General features: G+C 42.1%; 2 protein-coding genes across 2 annotated transcripts; both read right to left on the reverse strand.

The window, feature by feature from the left end:
- Positions 1-447: 447 nt before the first annotated feature.
- LOC135698719 (syntaxin-1A-like) lies at positions 448-10,439 on the reverse strand. Its single transcript, XM_065218802.1, has 4 exons — positions 10,150-10,439; positions 9,996-10,091; positions 9,586-9,931; positions 448-911 (listed from the first exon to the last, which is right to left on the reverse strand). The coding sequence occupies exons 1-4, from the start codon at positions 10,180-10,182 to the stop codon at positions 448-450; spliced, it is 939 nt and encodes a 312-aa protein (XP_065074874.1). The 5' UTR covers positions 10,183-10,439.
- Positions 10,440-10,534: 95 nt separating this feature from the next.
- Syx4 (Syntaxin 4) lies at positions 10,535-18,522 on the reverse strand. Its single transcript, XM_065218804.1, has 6 exons — positions 18,282-18,522; positions 17,715-17,795; positions 11,432-11,528; positions 11,104-11,355; positions 10,973-11,046; positions 10,535-10,916 (listed from the first exon to the last, which is right to left on the reverse strand). The coding sequence occupies exons 1-6, from the start codon at positions 18,318-18,320 to the stop codon at positions 10,596-10,598; spliced, it is 864 nt and encodes a 287-aa protein (XP_065074876.1). The 5' UTR covers positions 18,321-18,522; the 3' UTR covers positions 10,535-10,595.
- Positions 18,523-22,224: the final 3,702 nt, after the last annotated feature.

Genomic DNA, 22,224 nt, shown 5'->3' on the forward strand with positions numbered 1-22,224 from the left:
ATGCAAAACACTTCAAATCCATCTGTAGTGTGATTCAATGTGCAATACACTTGAATTGATAGAGAAAGATTAATATTTCAAAGTTTGAAACACTAGAAATCAACGTGTAGAACACACTAAACCACGGTGAAATACACTTTAAATAAATGTGATTGTGCATATGAAAAATCAAGTGTTTAAACAGTTCGATCAGACGTGTGATTTTTTTTTGTGTTTAGGTAACCAGGTTGCTACTTTGCCCAATCGCGGTCCGCAATAGACTGGCTTAACTGAGAGAACGCATCATTGTAATTAATTGATGAGACATGTTTTGTCAAATTCGTTGTGCCCGACATCTGATAACGATCAGTTGCAAACTAGCAAAAACGTGCTACGTACGTTCTACCATATCTTATCACTCAGCAGTAGGAAGTTCTTTCACGGAAGGAAACGAAACATACCTATGTACTAAAATAGCAACTTTTGTATAGTCACACAAATCGCAATCACCACCAGCAGTCCCAAAACGGCCACCAGCAAAGCCGTCCGACTGAGGCAGAAACATTTCCGCTTGGCCACTCGCCACTGCAGTTGCCGTGCCTGCTTCAGATCCTCCGCCGCCTTGGCCACATGGACCGAGGCAACCTCAATGTTTCCTTCGACCAGGTTCAGAAGACTACCGTGTTCCATCACCAGGGTGGAAAACAGGACAAACAGGTCCCGCATTTCAACGAGGGATCGTTCCAGTGTCAACAGGTCTTGGTGGCGTTCCTCTGTGACGTTTAGGGTATGGCGGGCCTCCTCTTCGACGGAGGAGAACTTTTGAAGGGTTTGGTCAGCGAGTGAGATCCTCCGGTATTGGATGCCATCCAGCAGTAGGGGATCCGAGGCGTCGTAGTAGGTGAATTGATCGGGGTCTACGTGGAATGGCACTGAAAGAGGGGGAATTAATTGGGAATTATTTGTCGTTTTGACATCATCTAATCTAATCCGAATTGTTGTTTAGTTTTCACCAGTAGACATAACCAGTTGAAATCATTGTTAGGATCCACTAAAGACCCAGTTAATGTTTTAGGTAAAGCAGGTGTATATAAAATAAGCTGTAATCATTGTAACAAAGTATATGTAGGACAAACCAAGAGAACTTTAGCAACTAGATTTAAAGAACATATAGCGGAGGTTAATAAGGCCAAAAAGCAAGAGGAAAAAGGCCTAACATATGATTTCAAATCAAAGTTTGTAGAACACATCTTCACATAGGACCACCAACTATCGACGGAGGACATCACGATTTTACGAACCGTATGTACACCATGGAAATTGGATGTTGCAGAAAGCCTCGAGATCAACAAACAACGTAATTCAACTGTACTCAACAGGGATCAAGGAAACGGACACACATGGCTTTTCAAGTTACTACCTAGGACACATCAACGAGTAAGCAACGGAGTACCTGTTCCTATAGAAAATTAAATTTAAGTTGACCTAGTTTCTAAGTGAAAATGTACCTGTGTTAATATATATTCGGTAAATGCGATGTTTTTCTTCAGTCGAGTATTAGTACAAGACACTGAAGAAGTCTGCACATTGTAGACGAAATACGCGTATCTGTCAAGGATAAGCAAATAAAGTAGTGGAATTAAATGGAAAATACTAATCCTTCTCTCTCTCGTGACACAATTAATGCATGGGCCCAGTCATATTTTGAAACAGTGGGGTTATTTTCATCAGTGACGATTTTTTATAAGAGAAGCACGGAAATAATAAAAGTTAATCTGGTTCCACGGCCAAAAACTAAGTTATTTTGTCTGCAAGGTTTTCAACCCGCAATTTTGTGTTAACTTCGAGTGACTTTTAATTTAAGCGACTGTAATTTGCTACAGCGTCACGGTAAATCGAAGACTTTTTTAATCGTATCGGTAGTATCGGTATTGATACAAATTATTTGAAGACTCAATTTTTGACAACTCTGAGGGAAACCGAATATACTACATTGGAGGGTATATCAGGCATAACATTTGATAACGGCACAAAAGCATTTGTAACCAAACTTTCTAAGGTCCTTTACACGCGAAACAAAGTACGACCACACAAACCAATACCACTTTAGGAAAGGTGATAGTTGCCTCAATCCGATAATGTTATGGGTTTGCGTGAGCCTGATATTATACAGAACGTTGCACAAAATTATGCAATCTGCGATTATTAAGCCTTTTACCAAATTCACTATCTTTATAGATTAACATTGATGTAAATATAAACAATGAATCGCAAAAGATTTTACTTGTGTTTTATTTGTATTCAAAAAGTCACACAGTATCCAATTTCACTTGTCTTACGCAAACTTAATGATAATGATTTAAATCTTAAAAATTAAATTTCAACCCCAACCTCAATACTCCCCACTAGAAAGGGTCTAGGATAAGGGAGGAGCGATTTCGTAACAAACTAGCTTGGTCTAGCAACACTGACAATGCAATCTTATTCAGCTTTCAATGTTTGTTGGGTACTCAGGATTTGTTAAGGAAGATTACAATTGTGCGATGAATTCCAGGAGAACATAAAGGGTGTATTCGATAAAAATGGCACACCGAAAATCTTCTGTAACTTTTGAACCGTGTGAGTAAAAAAACCAGAAAATTTGAGTAATTCTTATTCATAGTTTACACCTGTCAAGTTTCATAGTTATTCACGTTATTCATACAGTAGTTCCAGTCAACCCGTCGAAAAAGGAAATTTTCCGTGAAAAAATTTTAAGCGCTTACAATCAAAACCCGACTGTAGAGCTGTTCAGTCCGTTTATTTACTCCAGATCTCGTGTCGATTTTGTTTCGTTTTGTGCTGTCGCGTTGCGCCGTGGAAGTGTCGCCACCTTCTCGCGTTCTGGCAAGTTTACTAGAACTTGCAAACACGAAACAAATGGTGAGTAAACGTGCCAATGAGACAGCAGCGGACCCTTCAAAGAAGGTGCTAATCAAGCCCAACGCGTCGCAGGATGACGCCGGAAAACGGGTACTGCAAGCCAACCAGTATGGAGTACTCCCGGAAGAAAATGGTGATGGTGACACCGTTCCCATTGCAAAAAAAGAGCGGATTCCCCCGCTTTTCACGCCGGTGAAGGATGCCGCCAATCTACGTGCCGAACTGGCAAAACACAAGCTGCTGCCTCGCTTCAAGCTTTGCAGCATCGGTACCAAAATCATGTGCTCCAGCCTGGAGAAGTACAAACAAATAGGATGTTTCCTGAAGGACAACAACGTGGACTTCTTCACGCATGATCTGCCATCGAGCAAGCCACTGAAGGTGGTTTTGCGTGGATTACCGTCGTTCAAGGCGGCTGTGGTGAAATCCGAGCTGGAGCGGCTTGGGCTCAAACCTGAGGCTGTGTTCCAGATGAACCGGCGTTCCAACAACAATACCAGCTTCCGTGACCAGTTGTTCCTGGTGCACTCCACGAAGGGATCCACCAGTCTTGCGACTCTGGGATCCAAAATCCGGGACCTGTTTCAGGTCATCATCAGCTGGGAGCATTACAAACCCCAACACAGTGATGTTACGCAGTGTATGAACTGCCTCTCCTATGACCATGGCACCAAAAACTGCCATATGAAGACAAACTGCGGCAAGTGTGCTGGAACTCACTCAACTGCGTCCTGTGAGCAAGTTGATGACATAGAGCCAACGTGTGTCAACTGCAGTGGAAACCACCAAGCCTCCAATAGCGAATGTCCCAAGCAAGTGGAGTTCATTAATATCCGTCGGAAGGCTACAACCAACAATCAGCCCAATCGCTTCCGGAATCTTCGTTCGCCTCCTGTACTCACGGAAGTCCAGTACCCAGCTCTCCAGCCCCGTCGACATGTTCCGAACCTAGCCCGCTTCCGCTCAACAACCAACAAGCCAATCCTGCGAGTATCCAAATGGTTCCCAACAGTCGGACAGTTCAGCATCGTCTCGCTGCTGCTGCGGCCCAGCCAATTCCAGGTTCATCCACCGCCCCTGGTTTATCATACGTTGGTGCTGTCTCAGGTGAACCTGTCGACGATTCTCCGTTCACCTCGGAGGAACTTGTGACGCTCGTGGCCGAGGTCATCATCATCATGCGCACCTGCAAGACTCGATTTGAACAGCTACATGCTGCCCTGTCCCTTGTCACTAAGTATGGACCGTGAAGCCATCAAGATCGTAAATTGGAATGCTTGCTCCTTGAAGAGCAAAAACATCGAGTTTGTTGACTTTCTCAACGAACGGCACATCGACATAACTACTACCAAGCTTCCAGCTGAACATTATCGAAGCAATCGGAGTTAAGGTGAGCACATCGCTTGGTCCAATCACCATCATCGCGGTCTACTGCCCCAAGCAAACCAACATTAGGGACGGCTCGGCCGCAAACCTCCGAAGAGACTTCATCAAGCTAATACGACGGCGGCAAAATTTCGTCATCGCTGGCGACCTGAACGCCAAGCATCAAACCTGGGGCAATAGTCGGCGAAACCAGAACGGCACAATCTTATACAACGATCTGCAGGAATCCCACTATAACATCCTGTGTCCGGACACTCCCACCCGGTTGAGTCGATCCGGAGTTCATGCCACCATCGACATCTTCATCAGCAACATTGGCGATAACATCTCTCAACCTATCGCCTATCAGGAACTGAGCTCGGACCACTATCCGTTGGTGGCCAAAGTTGGTTCCTCGGCCAATAGGTTTCAAGTTTCCCGGTGAAATTACCATCGTGTCAACTGGCAGCAGTATAAGCGCTGTGTGGACACAGCAATCGATTACGCCGTCCTACCGGAGTCGTTCGAAGATGTCGATCGGTGTCTGCAAACCATCGAAGATGCGATATCCCGTGCCAGGGAGCAACACGTACCAGCATCCAGACAGGTGAGTCAGACTTTGAACTTTGACAGCCCAACCAAAGATCTTATCAGGCTCCGTAACACCATTCGTAGGCAGTTCCAGCGTTCTGGGTTGCCCCACTTGAAGACCAAATGTCAATAGGCTAACCAAAATTATCCAGGCCAGTGTCGTGACGCTTGCTTGATTTTCCGGCCATCTTCATCGCGGAGCAAAAACAGTTTGTAACTTAACCCCACGCGACGACCAAACGATCTCCCAAACACTCAGCGTATTCTCGGTACATCTCTCAATTTTGCACCGGGTCGAATGATTATCTCATATTTTGCTCCCGAAGCTCAGATTCTTCGGCAACAAGTGACCGAACTCTCTAGCAAGCGCGGTAACGACAACGAGATTCTTTTGACGTAGGACTACGTCTTTGATTTCTATATGGGGGTACACTTTGTGAAAACCAAAAATGGAACATGTAACAAATTAAGAAAGATTTTGAACGTTAATAACTCAGCTGCCCCTGGTCCAATTTCAATAATTTTATCACCAATCGATCAGAAATACGGCTACGCATCGATAACAATGCTTTCGGATTTTGATTTTCTACACGAAACTATTGAAAAACTGGTAAATGTCCAGCATTGTCCAAAACCGTCGAATTAACTAACAAATCCACCAATTACCTACATGCATATGCTGCTTCCCCAGCACAGTCGTCAGAGAGTAGTAAGTAGACGAAACAAGTCGAAGTGGCATTCGCCTCCGATCCTCGAGCGCGTGCGAATATGGAGGATGGAATTGCATAATATTTTGCACACTCATCGCCATATTCAGAACCAAACGCAAATTCTTCGAGATAACCACCATACGTCGTCTGGCTCGCCGTGAAAAATGAGATCCGTCACCTACACTAAACCCGCCAAGCGTAAGCGGCCATGGATGTCATCTACGTTTTGAAGTGACAGAGACGCACTCTGTTTGGTTTCGGAGGTTAAAACATCACCAACTTTGGCAACAAAACGGCTCTTTTCAGGGCCTCCAAGCTTATTACAGAAAAGAGTAGGAATATAATTCATCTGCCTGTTTGTGCATATTCAGAACCAACGACCACACAAAATGCTCATGTAATCAAACTGGCAGGGGTACAAATTATTTTGATCAACCTTTGAATCGCCACGGCCGGATATTTTCGATGGAAGAAGCAAAACAATCTAGCATCTAATTCGACGAAGACGGCAGGAAACATTTTTGAAGCAGAGTTATTTACGAAAGAAAGTGTCCATGAAGCGAATCGATCAATGTAGAAAAGTGACGCGAGATTTGTTTTCCGTGCTGAGCTCCAAGCTACCGACGCCAGGGAGGCAGTTCCCACACCTGGGGCCACATTGCGCATCTCGAATCGAAACACTTTTTGTACAATGCTTGTATGAATAAGTTTTTCGTTTCGAAATGCGTAATGTGGCCTCTGGATCCTACACATCGACCCATAAAAACTCATGAACAGGGGACCAACGGTTTTACTTCCCGAAGGAAGGCGTGATTAGATATGTTATGTCTTAGAACATGCCGGTGCGACTGAGATTGCACCCAGGCCTGTTGGTATGAGAGGTCATCACGCTTACCACTTCACCACCGGCGCCGCTAACTTTCAAAGTGTTGCCATTGGCAAATCTACGCAAAATGAAAGGAACCAGTGTCGCTACTTGATAGCAAACTACTCATGATGGGAGGAATCTTTGTAGCTTATATACCACTTGGTTGCACATCATTCTGCTTTTACCTGAAAATATATCGGCCGCTGAAGGCCGCTGGTGTCGATGGAGTGGTCAACCTCGAGCTGAAAAACTTGAGTGTTGACTTCTTCAAGCACCTTGCAGTGGTCTTCAACAAGTGTTTAATGCTTGGCTACTTCCCTGCATGCTGGAAGTTAGCCAAAGTTATTCCAATTCACAAACCTGGCAAAGACCCTACCAGTGCCAAAAGCTATCGCCCCATCAGCCTCTTGTCCTCCATCTCGAAGCTATTCGAAAAATTGATACTCAGCCGTCTGCTGGTGTTTTCAAATGATAATAACATCTTTCTCAAAGAGCAATTCGGGTTTAGGAAAGGCCACTCTACCATCCACCAACTCGCACGGGTTACTAACATCATCAAGCGGAACAAGTCCGTTTCCAATACATCTGCCATGGCATTGTTGGACGTCGAGAAGGCGTTCGACAATGTCTGGCATGATGGCCTAGTGTACAAGCTGCATCGATACAACTTCCCGGTCTTCCTCGTGAAGATCATCAAAAACTACTTGTCGGGCAGTTCATTCCAGGTCTTCTTGAACAATTCTCCTTCTGATACGTTCAACGCTGATGCAGGGGTCCCTCAGGGTAGCCTGCTTGGGCCTATCCTATTCAACATTTTCACGTCAGACGTTCCTCCCCTGCCGGGTGGTGGTATCCTGTCAATGTTTGCAGATGACACCTCCATCATCTATAAGGGTCGAGTGATCCGTGCTCTGGCGAGTAAACTACAATCAGGCCTGGATGTTTTGTCCGACTATTTTAAGAGCTGGAAGATTTGTATCAATGCAGCTAAAACACAAACCATTCTGTTTCCACATTCGTATTCACCTCGGCTTGTTCCGCCTGCTAATGTCAAGATCCATCTTGATAGCACTCCCATTGATTGGTCGAGTGAAGTAGTCTACCTTGGTCTCACCCTCGATAGCAAATTGCTATTCCGATCCCATGTGGACAAGACATCCACCAAGTGTAACATCTTGATCAGGTCGCTCTACCCTCTGATAAACAGGAAGTCCACCCTGTCCCTCAAAAACAAGCTTGCTGTCCACAAGCAAATCATTCTGCCGGCTATTGAGTATGGTATGCCAATCTGGGAGAGTTGTGCTAAGTGCCACCACTTAAAGCTTCAGAGGATCCAAAACAAGATCCTCAGAATGATCCTTAACAGTCCACCGCGAACTCGTAATTCTGAGATTCACCACCTGGCCGGTCTTCAAACACTCGAGGAGCGAAAGACTTCCACGCTGGAATGGTTCAGAGTCGCCTGTCTGGGATCAAACCACCAGATCATTCGTGATTTGGCAACCTAGATTAAGTAGTTAGGTGCTCAAGTAGGTAGGTTATCAAATTTTTAAATTCAAACCAAAACAATCCCACAAAGGGTATCCTGTAAATTAGCGCTAAACGCAATCATCACATTAGAATAACCAATTAACTAGAACAAAGATGAAGAGGCAAAGTGGTTAGAGGTTGAAATGTTAAACCAAATGTTGAAACATAAAAAAAAACCAGGAAATAAACGTAAATTTTACTACGACTCGTTGAATTTTGGAGGTGACGGACCACCACCAGCAGCAGAAACAGCAGCAGCAATAGAAGCAGCCGCACCCGTGGGAGCTGCATCGCTAATTCGTGTAGCCGTGGCCGAGGCTGGAAACCCTGGTCCGGTCACGACACTTTCAAGGAGCGTCTTAGTGCTCGAAAGAAGAAAGGGAGTGGTCGTAAAAGTGGTCCAATGAACAGTAAAATGGCCTGGAAAGTGGTATAACAGTTCAAGAACCGTCCAAACAGTCCAAAAGTCCAGGTGTCAGTCGGTTTTGTGCAGAAAACCATGAAGCATGCTGGGTTACATGTTTACAAGGTGCCAAAAGCCCCAAACCGGAATGAAAAGCGAAACATCACTGTCAAAACCCGTAGTAACTCGCCGGTTCCAAGAAAATGAAAATCTTCCCTTTTTCCTTCCTGTCCTTAACAGGATCAACGGGTTCCAACGATCCGTCTTGTTTTCTCTTGGGCTCGATTGCTTCCCATAAGTATTCGACTGCAAGATACGTTTGGACGGCAAATTTTCGAGTGGTCCAATTTCTGCCGACCAACCGCTCGATCACGAGATTTGCACTATTCGCCATTTAAACCGATTTTTTTGACCTTAACTCCATTTTGTAAACAAACCTTGTAAAGCCGTTTTCTCGTGTACCGAAGTCCGCAAAGGCAAACCAACATAATGAACAGGTAGGAAAGAGGAGACTCTACCCGATTGTGGTTTAGGTTTACGAATGAAGGTTTCGGTTCGCGAGAAATTGGCCTTATAAGATTTGTTTACAAAATGGAGTCAAGTCCATTGAAATTGTTGGTCTTGAATTATTAGACAGCTAGCTTCTACCAGCCTACTACTACTGTTTTGGTTTCCTCACAACAAATGCGAATTGGAAAAGGTTTGCCGATTTAATTAATGTACGTACTCTATAAAAATTGCGAGGGATACTTTAAAGCTTCAACAAAGGATTGAAACCCAACATGTTTTAATGACTAAATCAGCATGTCCAATTTGTTTATCTGATTGTAATTAATGAAAAAAATATAATTCATGTGAGTAGCTATTGCATCGGTCTATGAATTTTTCGGGTTGGAAAATATCTTGACTCCCCTGGGCATAGAGTATGATCGTATGATTGTACTTGCCACTCTCAAATAATAACTGTGGAAGTGCATCTAGAACACTAAGTTGAGAGCACGCAATAAGCTAATATGCGATAAGCAATAAGCTTGAAATGCGAAGAAGTAGCACTGCAATCAAACATAAGCTGGTTACCTTTGCTAACGCTAGATGGATTGCCATTTTTCTCCACTGCATGATGTATGGCAAAACGAATTGTTGTTAATATTTGCTCAAACCGCTGCATGTAATTTTTTAATGAAACCATCCTGAAAGGCTCCAAGCTTTTAACTCACCTATCGAACCGCTCTTCCTGATCGTATCTTCATAGCGATGCACCATCGCATTGTACTTCCAGTACACGGCTATGTAAGCCATCTTGATACTCTCGAACTGGGTACTCCGCACACGACTCACCAAATCCTCATCCCGTTCAACTTTGCCACAGTACTTCCGCCGGACATCCCACTTGCTGTCCTGTTCCATCTGCAGCCCTTTGACGGCACCGAAGATCCTGTAGCACAAGTTGGCATTATCCTTCAGCTTTTGGCTGGCCTTGATCAAGCCTTCGCAGAAGAGGTGCACCTCTATGTCGAGAATGTTCCGCTGCAGATCGCGAATCCAGTTGGCAATTTCCGAAAACTACTGATATGAGGTATTGATTATTGTTCGAAAACTTCCTTTTTGGACACCTGAGTGCACTTACTCGATCCAGATCCTCCAGGATCTGCTCCTGGTTGTGTAGAGTTATGAACTCATGCTCCTGGACGAACTTGTATTCGAAATCTTTGAATTCGCTTTTCTAAAATAAAACTTTTAACTCTTAAAGACAATGCTCCTACTAAACCGGGTTTGCCCACCTCAAGCAACTCTTCCAATCGATCCTTTGTCATCTCTTAGAATTTAATAACATTCACGTTACATCATGGCAAGTTCTATATCAACCTCTGGAGAACCTAGGTCGAACCACTATATTCGTGCACTCATCGCAACACACTGACCAGCTAAGATCGGAACGCGGCGCTACACTTGTGGCATGTTTTGCACAATTTTCTAATTGATGATAATAGATTACGATCATATCGCGGGAGGCAGTTATGAGTGCTTGTAGCGCAGATCAACTCTTGTTTTAGAAGTAGGTCACGCTCTGAACATTTTCTACTGGATTGCAAAGCAACGGTTGCCTAATTGCAGGCGGAATTTCTCTCAATTTCAATAAATATTCTTATAGCAAAGTTTCAACACTAAACTGAACACTTTCACGTTTTGGTACCTAGCCTAGTCTAAAACAGTCTAATGAACCAACTTAAAATATAATCATAAGTAGTACAAGTACGGCCAATATTATGATCACCCACATAAGGAGCCAGGTTTTCTTCTTCAGCGCTTTCAGTTTGTACTCCCGGGCCTTCTCCAGCTGATGAGCCCCATGGTCCGCATTGAGCGAAGCCTGCTGGGCGTGGTATTCGATCACCTGTACCAGACTACCTTGCTCCATGACCAAGGTAGATATCCTCACGAAAAGGTCCCGAATCTCAATGAGCGACTTTTCTAACTCGGCCAACTGCGAGTGCCGGGCCATAATGTCCCGAAGCTTCTGCCGCTCCCGTTCCGTCTCTTCCAGGATCTGTCGGAACAAAAGTTTGAACAATAGAAGAAAATTTCGCCAACGAACAAACTCACATTTCCCACGAAAGGAGAGGTCTGATTACTGGTCAACATTTCCGCCGCTTCATCATCCGTGATGTTGTAGCTCACTGCAATTGGATATTATTCGCAACATAACCTCATGCCGACCCCAAATAGTGACTAACTTGCTTTCGCTTCCTTCTTCATCAGATTTATGATCTTATTCTCGTAATAGGTGACAAACTCCTCGTGCTCCCGATAGGCATTCAGGTAGTCGTCCTTGATAACCAGGAACTGGGTGTGCTTGATCCGGAACAGGACACTCCCCCGGCGTTCATCCTCGGCCAGTTCCTCCTGCAGCTGCTTGATGGCGGTATAGATCTGCTTGCACAGACCCAGGCTTTGGTCCATCGTTTTCTCGACCTTCTCCCGGATGGCTGAAACGATAAATTGGGATTATAGGATTCACTTGAAAACGTAAGAATTCGAATTCAGTAGATCAAGGCCCATTACCTTTGTCATTGTAGTGGAAGGAAGGTGTCGAGATGGCGCTGCGCATCTCCTCGATGTTGGCCCGTATCGTGCGAATCCATTCTGTCAGTTCTGTAAACTGGAAATAGTTTTGAAATGATTGCTTGGGAACCTTCTGGAAATTCCGTTCTAAGACAATCCAGAAATGTCGCGAATTTCACAGAAAATCCAAAAAGTTAAAAAAAAAAAACTCCGAGATATTCCGAAAACTTCTCAGATATTCTGAGAACGTTCCAGAAATCTCTGAAACTTTAAAAAGTTTTCGGAATTATTGAAACTTGGGAGACAGTCCTGGGATTTATGAGAAGTTCTAGGATCTTCTAGGAGATTTTCGGGATTTTTAAAAGTGTCATGGAAATTCTGGGAAGTTTTCGCAATTTCTGAAAAGAACTCTGATCTTGTCTGAAGTTCTCGGAATATATAATAGCTCGGAAGATCTCAGCAAAATGTGGAAAGTTCTCGGAATTTCCAAGTATCTGGGAAGTTCTCGCATCTTCTGGGAAGATTTTGAAATTTCTGAGCCGTTCTAGGAATTATTGTAAGGTTCTATGAGCTTCTGTGAAGTTCTTGGGATTTTTAGAAAAGTTGCAGATCTTCTGCGAAGTTATCAGAATTTCTGGATAGTTCTCTGAAGTTCTGAGAGGATCATGGGATTATTGTAAAATTTTCCAAAAAGTTCTCGGAAGGAACTTCTGGATAGCTCACAGAAATTGTGAGTATTTCCCGGATGTTTTTCGAAGTGCACGCATCTTGTAAGAATTTGTTGTAAATTCTGGGAAGTTGTAGGAAATTCTGGGTGGTTATCGAAATTTTTGGGAAGTCCTCAGAATGTCTCGTAAGTTCTCAGATCTTCTGGGAAATTCTAAAATCTTCTAAGAGGTTTTCGGAATTTCTGGAGAACTTTCTGAAATTCTGAAAAACTCTCAGAACTGATGGGAAGTTTTAGAAATTTTTGGGAAGTGCTCGCATCTTCTGGGGAAGTTCACGGAAACTCTGGGAAGTTCTCGGAATTTCTACGAAGTTTTTGAATTTTCTGGAAATTTTATGGAACTTCTGGAATGCTCTCGGAGTTTTTCAGAATTTGCTGGGAACTTCTGGGAAGTTCTCACATATTCTGGGAAGATTTTGAAATTTCTGAGACGTTCTTTGAATTGTTGTAAAGTTCTATGAACTTCTGTGAAGTTCATGGGATTTTAATAAAACTTGCAGCTCTTCTGCGAAGTTCTCAGAATTTCTGGATGGTTCTCTGACATTCTGAGAGGTTCATGGGATTTCTGTTAAAATTTGCCAATCGTCTGGAAAGTTTTCGGATTTTTTGGAAAGTTCTCGGAAATTCTGGGAAATTCTAGAATCTTCTGACCAGATCTCGGAAAAAATTGTGAGTATTTCCCGGATGTTCTTCGAAGTGCACGCATCTTGTAAGAATTTGTTGTAAATTCTGGGAAGTTGTAGGAAATTCTGGGCAGTTATCGAAATTTTTGGGAAGTCCTCAGAATGTTTAGTAAATTCTCGGATCTTCTGGGAAATTCGCAAATCTTCTAATAGGTTTTCGGAATTTCTGGAGAGCTTTCTGAAATTCTGAAAAGCTCTCAGAACTGATGGGACGTTTTAGAAATTTTTGGGAAGTTCTCGCATCTTCTGGGGAAGTTCAGGGAAACTCTGGGAAGTTCTCGGAATTTCTGTGAAGTTCTTGAATTTTCTGGAAATTTTATGGAACTTCTGAAATGCTCTCGGAGTTTTTCAGAATTTGCTGGGAACTTCTGGGAAGTTCTCGCATATTCTGGGAAGATTTTGAAATTTCTGAGACGTTCTTTGAGTTGTTGTGAAGTTCTTGGGATTTTTATAAAATTTACAGCTCTTCTGTGAAGTTCTCAGAATTTCTGAATAGTTCTCTGCAATTCTGAAAGGTTCATGGGATTTCTGTTAAAATTTGCCAATCGTCTGAAAAGTTCTCGGAATTTTTGGAAAGTTCTCGGAAATTCTAGGAAATTCTAGAATCTTCTGACCAGTTCTCAGAAGGAACTTCTGGGAAGCTCGGATGTTCTTCGAAGTGCACGCATCTTGTAAGAATTTGTTATAAATTTTGGGCAGTTATCGAAATTTTTGGGAAGTCCTCAGAATGTTTAGTAAATTCTCGGATCTTCTGGGAAATTCGCAAATCTTCTAATAGGTTTTCGGAATTTCTGGAGAGCTTTCTGAAATTCTGAAAAGCTCTCAGAACTGATGGGAAGTTTTAGAAATTTTTGGGAAGTTCTCGCATCTTCTGGGGAAGTTCAGGGAAACTCTGGGAAGTTCTCGGAATTTCTGTGAAGTTCTTGAATTTTCTGGAAATTTTATGGAACTTCTGAAATGCTCTCGGAGTTTTTCAGAATTTGCTGGGAACTTCTGGGAAGTTCTCGCATATTCTGGGAAGATTTTGAAATTTCTGAGACGTTCTTTGAGTTGTTGTGAAGTTCTTGGGATTTTTATAAAATTTACAGCTCTTCTGTGAAGTTCTCAGAATTTCTGAATAGTTCTCTGAAATTCTGAAAGGTTCATGGGATTTCTGTTAAAATTTGCCAATCGTCTGAAAAGTTCTCGGAATTTTTGGAAAGTTCTCGGAAATTCTGGGAAATTCTAGAATCTTCTGACCAGTTCTCGGAAGGAACTTCTGGGAAGCTCGGATGTTCTTCGAAGTGCACGCATCTTGTAAGAATTTGTTATAAATTTTGGGCAGTTATCGAAATTTTTGGGAAGTCCTCAGAATGTTTAGTAAATTCTCGGATCTTCTGGGAAATTCGCAAATCTTCTAATAGGTTTTCGGAATTTCTGGAGAGCTTTCTGAAATTCTGAAAAGCTCTCAGAACTGATGGGAAGTTTTAGAAATTTTTGGGAAGTTCTCGCATCTTCTGGGGAAGTTCAGGGAAACTCTGGGAAGTTCTCGGAATTTCTGTGAAGTTCTTGAATTTTCTGGAAATTTTATGGAACTTCTGAAATGCTCTCGGAGTTTTTCAGAATTTGCTGGGAACTTCTGGGAAGTTCTCGCATATTCTGGGAAGATTTTGAAATTTCTGAGACGTTCTTTGAATTGTTGTAAAGTTCTATGGACTTCTGGGAAGTTCATGGGATTTTTATAAAATTTTCCAATCATCTGGAAAGTTCTCGGAATTTCTGGGAAATTCAAGAATCTTCTGACCAGTTCTCGGAAGGAACTTCCGGGAAGCTCACAGAAATTGTGAGTATTTCCCGGATGTTCTTCGAAGTGCACGCATCTTGTAAGAATCTGTTGGAAATTCTGGGAAGTTGTTGGAAATTCTGGTCAGTTCTCGGAATTTTTGGGAAGTCCTCAGAATGTCTAGAAAGTTCTCGGATCTTCTGGGAAATTCGCAAATCTTCTAAGAGGTCAGCTCTCAGAACTGATGGGAAGTTTTAGAAATTGTTGGGAAGTGCTCACATGTTCTGGGGAAGTTCACGAAAACTCTGGGAATTTCTTGGAATTTCTGCGAAGTTCTTGAATTTTCTGGAAAGTTTATGGAACTTCTCGAATGCTCTCGGAGTTTTTCGGAATTTGCTGTAAATGCACGGATTTTTTGGGAAGTCCACAGATCTTCTGAGAAATTCTGGAAGTTCTCGATGATTCTGGAAAACTCTCAGAACTTCTACGAAGTACTCGGATCTTCTAGGAATTTTGGAAGTTGTGAGATCTTCTGAGAAATTCTCAGATTTTTCGCAAAAGTCTAGGATTTTTTGGGAAGTTCTCGAATCTGCTAGGAGAATACTTAAACTATTCCAAGATTTTCAGCAAAATTCTGGGATCTCCTTGGCTATTCTTAGATGTTCAGCAAAGTTTGGAGAATTTCTTATTAGGCTTAGAACTATAGGTAAGTGTCGAAAAAATTAGAAATGTTCCATGAGCTTCAGGGATGTTCCTTATATTTGAGAAATGTTATGGAAACTTGTGGTAAGCTACGTGGACTTAAGTGAAAATTTCCGAGAACTTCATGAACGTTCGAGGGATTCTTAAAGTGTTCAAATACGACCAAGTTATTCAAACTTAAAAGAAGTTTTCTAGCGGAATTTGAAAACTTCTGCGAAATTCTGAGAACTTCAAGTTACTTCTTGGAAGGAAATTGCTAATATGCAGTTTCTAAATATTACTGAAGTTCTCGAAACTTTCCTAAATCCTCGCCATAAGCTCCCTGTAATTCTTATACCTTGAAGTGTTCTAAATTACAATGAAATTTCCGGCATTTCTTTGAAATTCTTGCAACTCCCTCGGAAGTTCTCTGAAAATTTCAGAATGACCCTAGAGTTCTTAGGACTCCATTTAAGATCTCGCTTTACTCTGATTCTGTTCTGATAAGCTCTTAAAGCTTCCGAGATGTTCCGAGAACCCTCGTAACTTTCCAAGAACTTTCAAGAAGTTCTATGAACTGCCGAATATTTCCGAGCATTTCTGAGATCTTCCGAAATGTTCTGAGGAATTCCGGGAAGTTCCCCGATTTTCGGACCTTCTCAGAAACTGTTGGAGCTTCTCGGAAATTTTCGGAACGCCTCAGAACTTCTCGGAATATTTCGGAATTTCGCAAAACTTTTCTGTAATTTCTCGGCAGTTCATAGATTTTCTCGGAAATTCTGGGAAGTTCTCAAAACATCGATGAAATTCTCAGAACTCCTCGGAAGTTCTTGGAAATTTTCAAACTTTCGAAAAGCTCCAAGGACTTCTGAGAAGTTCCGAGAACCTCTGAGAAGTTCCGTGATATTCTGAAAAATTCCGAAATGATGCAAGAACTTTAGCCACGTTCCCGGGGAGCTTTAAAAACTTCCGAGGAGTTCTGAAAACTTCTGAGCAGATTTGAGAACTTTAGCGATATTTTAAAAATTTCCCAGAATTTCCGAGAAGTTTTATGAACAGCCGAGAAGTTCCAAAAAGTTTTGAGAACTTCCGAAATATTCAGAGAACTTCTGAGGTGTTCTGCGAGAGCTTCAGCGATAATCTGAGAACTTCTGATAATTTCCGATAACTTCTGAAAAATCTCTGAGAATTAGAATATATCCACGTAAGTACGGGTATTTCACGTTTCCGGAAAAGCTAAAACACGTCGGGCTGGTTCCACCAAGGGGAAGGAGGTTTCCTACGGAAAGACGTTCCTGGAACCGGCCGAGTTTGAGCTTGAAGCGCGCTGTCCAAGATCAGATTGGAGAGGAAGTTATATTCCTCCAACGGTGGAAGCTCTTCTACCGACGTTAGGGCATCTTCTATCACATTCTTGAACTTTGTCCAATCGATATTACGGGTAAGATCGTACGCGACGTTAACGGGTTCAGACGGATTGAACCCACTGGCAACTGAAACTTTGATCGGTAAGTGATCACTACCGTGGGAATCTTGGATCACATTCCACGTGCAATCCAACGATAATGAGTTAGAGCAAAGTGTGAGGTCTAATCTACTTCCATTCGAGGATGGGCCAGCCAAACGTGTTGCTTCTCCATTGTTAAGAATTGTCATATTGAAGCTTTCGCTGAGGTCATATATCAAAGTAGAACGGTTGTCATCATACCCCCCCCCCCCCCCCAGCCTGTACCGTGGGAATTAAAATTTCCCATAATCAACCGTGGCGCAGGAAGCACCGAACATATATCTGAAAGTTTTTTTCGATTAACAACGACTCTAGGAGGAATATAAACAGAAGCAATACAAAGGCTCTTACCTTTAATAATAGCCTGACATGCGACAACTTCAATACCTGGAAATTGTGGAAGATTCACTCTATAGCAGGAATGGCACTTTTTGATCCCCAAAAGTACCCCTCCTCCACGCGAATCCTCACGATCCAGTCGAATAATGTTAAAATCATAAAAAGGAAGCTTGATATCTAAAAACAGCCAAGTTTCACAAAGAACAAATCGACAGTGAGCATGCATAAGGGCCTATACGCGATGATCGATTCTCTTCATCGATTTTCTCTTTTGTTAATAACTCGCTAGATTTAACGTTTCTCGGTACGTTTGCTATTGCTTTTGATAGCTAATACAACCTGTTACAACTCTGCATTGAACAAATTCTAGAAAGTTGTTTCGCTTAGCTGTAGCAATGCAAAGAGAAATTCGATGAAGAGAATCGATCATCGCGTATACGCCCTTATGAATGCTCACTGTCGAAATGAACACAACAATGTAGGTATGCATTTTTCATGCAAGCTGCAATCAACTTTCGCTTTCAAATCGCTTAAAATTTCAGCAGAGCCTGCTGCGACGCGTTGTTTATGACCTATCTACTTACCTTTTCAAGATTGCAGAAAATTTCCTCCTGCGATTTCGAGGGTACAAAATCCAGATTGACATCGCTGTTGTATTTACGTTTCTAAAACAAACAAACAAAACACAACCCGAATTAAAACCACCTTGTCACTCACTATGATTCATGGCGATTATGTGGAAACTACAACTTCAAGCATTCTATCCAATCAGCGTGATTTCCAGCATCTTGTAGTGTAACAGTATGAAACCGCAAAGTCCGTTCGCCTTGGTCTGCATTTATCACTTGTAACTCCAGCAGCAGTGAATCAGACCTAATCAGACGAGTTCCAGTCCAGTTTGTACTGCTCTCTGCCCCAGTCGGCGCATATAAGTCAGTCCAAGCCGCTGAACTGAACTGAATGTAATTGACACTAATTGGTCTGGCAAACGTAATCCGCGCCTCGAGGCACATTTGTGCCGTTCTTTTGCACAGGTTGATAGCCAGTTCACTACCAGAGGGGATTTCGAATAATTTGAATCGCAAATCACTGCAAAGCTGTCGGCGTCGCGTCGTCCGGAACGAAAGGAAAAGCCCACTACAATCACTTACACTTTTCAACTCGCCCAAACGATCCTTCACCATGGTCATTCCCTACGAATTACAAGTGTCGTTGCAAGCCGTATGGTTCAATGTTTCCTATTCTATCGCCGTTTTCTAATTACGTTGAGGCATCGTAAGGTCAGGTCCCTCCCTGGTCCCTCCCAGTGACGTCGACCGCGCGAGATAGTGTACGGTGTAGTGACACAATCTTATCAATCAGTTCGCGATAAAAACGATTAATAAGCGAGCGCACATTACGGGACCATATGTGAGCAAGCGAGCGGTCCGGGGTTTGAACAAATACTGCCGCCGTTCGTTGCTTTGCTATACCGCGAGAGAGCGCGCGATCAAATTTTAGGTACCAGCAAGAGACTAACACTTTCCGCGGGACTCACTGCGACTGCGACACGACCGGTGAGTTGTAAATGGGGTTATGTTCATACGACCGGGCTGCGACTTTAATCGGAGTTTAAACAGACGGCGATAGGGATGAACTACCGAAATCACGTTTAGTCTAATTGTTCATTCTTGGATTCCAAATCGCCTTCGAATCACAATATCTGTACGGTGTTTGTAAATCGAATCAATCGAATGCAATACCCGTGCAAGCAGAACAGTAAAACCGTGTAGGAAGAGATATGATTCTCTCGTCGTTGTCTATCTCACTCGACGCATCGCTCGTGGTGGTGATAAGTCGTCTAATGCATACTTCTACTATGCGCAAATGATAACAGTGATAACGCGATCATTGTGTGTAGATTCCGTCGATTGCGTGAATATTTTTGTGTAGGTGGCAAGACAAGTCAGGAGCTGCTCGAAATAATGCAATTGAACGAAAATTCCACGCGAATGATGATTCAGCCGTAATTCAGCATCACGAAAGTGTGCAACACCCAACCCGATAAGGGCATCTCGGTCCAAGAGTCAGCCCGTTTTGCATCATTCCAAATCAATTAACTTTCATTAAGATGCTGGGATGCTGTGTCATGAGAGGCACAGTACGCCTGTACCTAAGTAATACTGTGCGCGAGCACAGAAGAGGATGCTAATCGATATACATTTATTTGGGTAGCATGGAAAAAAACACAGCCCACGAAGGTTGATTCAATGATGTACAGTCACGATTTCAACAATGCGGTTAACTATGCGTTAGTATTTTTCTCAGAAATAGGCACTCTAAATCAGTTCAACTTATTTAAGTTTATAAACTTAGTTCGAGCGTAGGTAAAATTTGTGACCATAAACTTCGGCAGACCTCTTCATTAGGAGGGTTGCTTATATCTTAGGCGCTATGGAAAGACGTATTGATTTAAGTGAGACAGATAGTGGACGTGGCGCTGTTTGCGAATTAAAAGTTCAAAATACTGCAAAACATATTTGATCCTAAGATTGAAACCACCTATGCTTCACAAGATTAGTAATCATCTTTACAATATTTAAAGTTAAATTGAATCCTGAAGACGCTTAAAATGCTCATTAATTGACATAAAACGTTCAAATTAGTAAAAATCAACCAAGGTCGTTTGAAGTGATTATCACATACATTGAACACGCCTTATTATTAAGGCATTTGAGTTTGAGAGCAATCGGCAAAACAAAAATTATACAGAAAATTGATAAACATTTTATTTAAAAAAAAAATCTGCTATTTGGGTCAACCTATGCTAGATTACTGATTATTTCATAAATTTACAAGAAGTAAAAATAAGAGAGCATTGTACATTGTTGAGTGTAGCAACGCATCCACAACGTTGTCATCCTACAAGAGAAAATAAAACCTTTTCATACATTTACCACAACAATATTTTTATAATATTTTTAACAAACTTAACTCTGTACGAAAGGCGAAATAAAGTAGTAGGTAGTCATTTGTCTCACACACAAGAGACCAGACGCGTTTTCTTTCATTCCACGTGGAGGAACATTTTCATTTACAGTCCATTATATCTCCCGAGTTCGATCATAGATATCCATTGGATCTAGGTTAGGTTAGGTTAGGACTTTCAGCCAGAGGCTGGTTCATCTCTTAACATTGGATCAATGTTTTCACCCCTCAGGAAGTATTTGGTGAGCCAATAAAATAAAACCGAAAAATTAATAAATTTTATATAACTTGAAGGTAAAGGGCGAACACGAAATTATTGCGACACATTCAACAGGGCATAACTTTTTTACCATTGGGTAAAAATCAACCAAATTTTGCACACTTTCTCATTGATGTGTATTGTGTACATGCTGTCAAACTCGAAGTCGTGTTTTTCGATTCAACGAAAATGGAGGTGAACCAACGCGAGTTGAGAGAACAAATTCTTTCCAAACACCTGGAATTTCCTGACCTGTCGCACCGGCAGTTGGGAAAAATGTTGAACATTCACCATTCAACCATCTCCAGAGTGTTGAAGCGGTTCCAGGAGCGGTTGACGTTGAACCACGGCAAAGGAGCTGGAAGAAAACCGGGACCGGAGAACAAAAAGACGGAGGGAAAGGTGAAGCGGATGATTAAAGCAAATCCCAACGTCTCAAGCCGTGATTTGGCTAAAAAGATCGGCATGTCGCAGAGCTACGTCCAAAATGCAAAGTAGAGAGCTGGACTACATACATACAAGGTACAGAACTTCCCAAACCACGATGAGTAGCAACAATCGACGGCTAAAACTCGGGCACGGAAGCTCTACGAGAAGATGCTGACAAAATATGGCTGCTGTGTGATGGACGACGAAACGTATATAAAAGCCGATTTTAAGCAAAATCCGGGGTTGGAGTTTTTCACCGGCAAGAGCAAGTTCGATGTGGACGACAAATTTAAGAAGAAGAAAATGTCGAAGTTCGCCTCCAAATATCTCATTTGGCTGGCCATCTGCTCTTACGGACTGAGGAGTGAGCCTTTCGTGACAAAGGGCACAGTAAATGGCGAGATCTACAAATCTGAGTGCCTCGAGAAGCGCCTTTTGCCGTTCTTGCAGCAGCACGAAGAAGCTCCGCTATTTTGGCCAGAATTGGCATCATGCCACTATTCTAAAAGTGTCCTGGAGTGTTATGAGGCCAATTCTGTCCATTTTGTTGCAAAGGAGCTGCGTCCGGTGGAGCAGTACTGGACAATAATGAAGCGGGAACTCCGGAAGAGCAAGAAGACAGTCAAAGACGAGAAGGACATTGTAGTAGATCGCCCAAATCTACTACAGACATGTTAAGAAAATGGAAAAAAAAACTGAGAAACTGGTACCGGATGACACTGTAAAGACTTTGATGGAGGGCATCAAGCGAAAATGCGTTCAATTTTACACTCAAGGCTCCATCGATTAACTTTTCTTTTGATTTTTGAAGTAAATATATGTATAAAACTACCCTAAAATTTTGGTTTGATTCTAATCATTATAAGAAAATTGGCATGACATTTTCGGTGTCGCAATAATTTCGTGTTCGCCCTTTATACAAAAACATAACCGTTACCATTATTTATTAGCAAAAGATCCAATCTAATATTTCTCAACTGTGATTTGTGGAATTCAGAGATAAAATTCAGGGGAATAGGATCAAGGAAAGATTTGGAAAGAAACTCTGAGGAAAATATCCAGGGAAAGGGAATTCTGAAAATGATTTTAAGAGTATTTGAACATGAACATGATTTTCAAGAAAAATCTGACGTTAAATTTAAAGAAACTCTGGAGTAGATACCAAGCTATGTTGAGAAATTTAATAACATGCTTGGAAAATAACTCAGAGAAATTTTAGTATTTTTTTTTTCAAGAATACAAATGTCTTGCTAAGAAAGAATTGATAGAGAATTGTAGAGTGATTTTCAAAACGGTTATAGATAAGTGCCTGCTACAAAGAAATCCAACAGGGTTGTTCAAATTTCAAAGGTACACTAATGAAAAATGCTAATGCTATGAGAAGTTTCAAGAAAATCTCTAAATGAATGCTTGTGACTATGGCATGACCAAACACTCAC

The sequence above is a fragment of the Ochlerotatus camptorhynchus genome, unplaced genomic scaffold (genome assembly GCF_037179485.1).
Source record: "Ochlerotatus camptorhynchus isolate MF236.1 unplaced genomic scaffold, CSIRO-AGI_Acam_v1.1 ptg000094l, whole genome shotgun sequence".
Lineage (NCBI taxonomy): Eukaryota > Metazoa > Arthropoda > Insecta > Diptera > Culicidae > Ochlerotatus > Ochlerotatus camptorhynchus.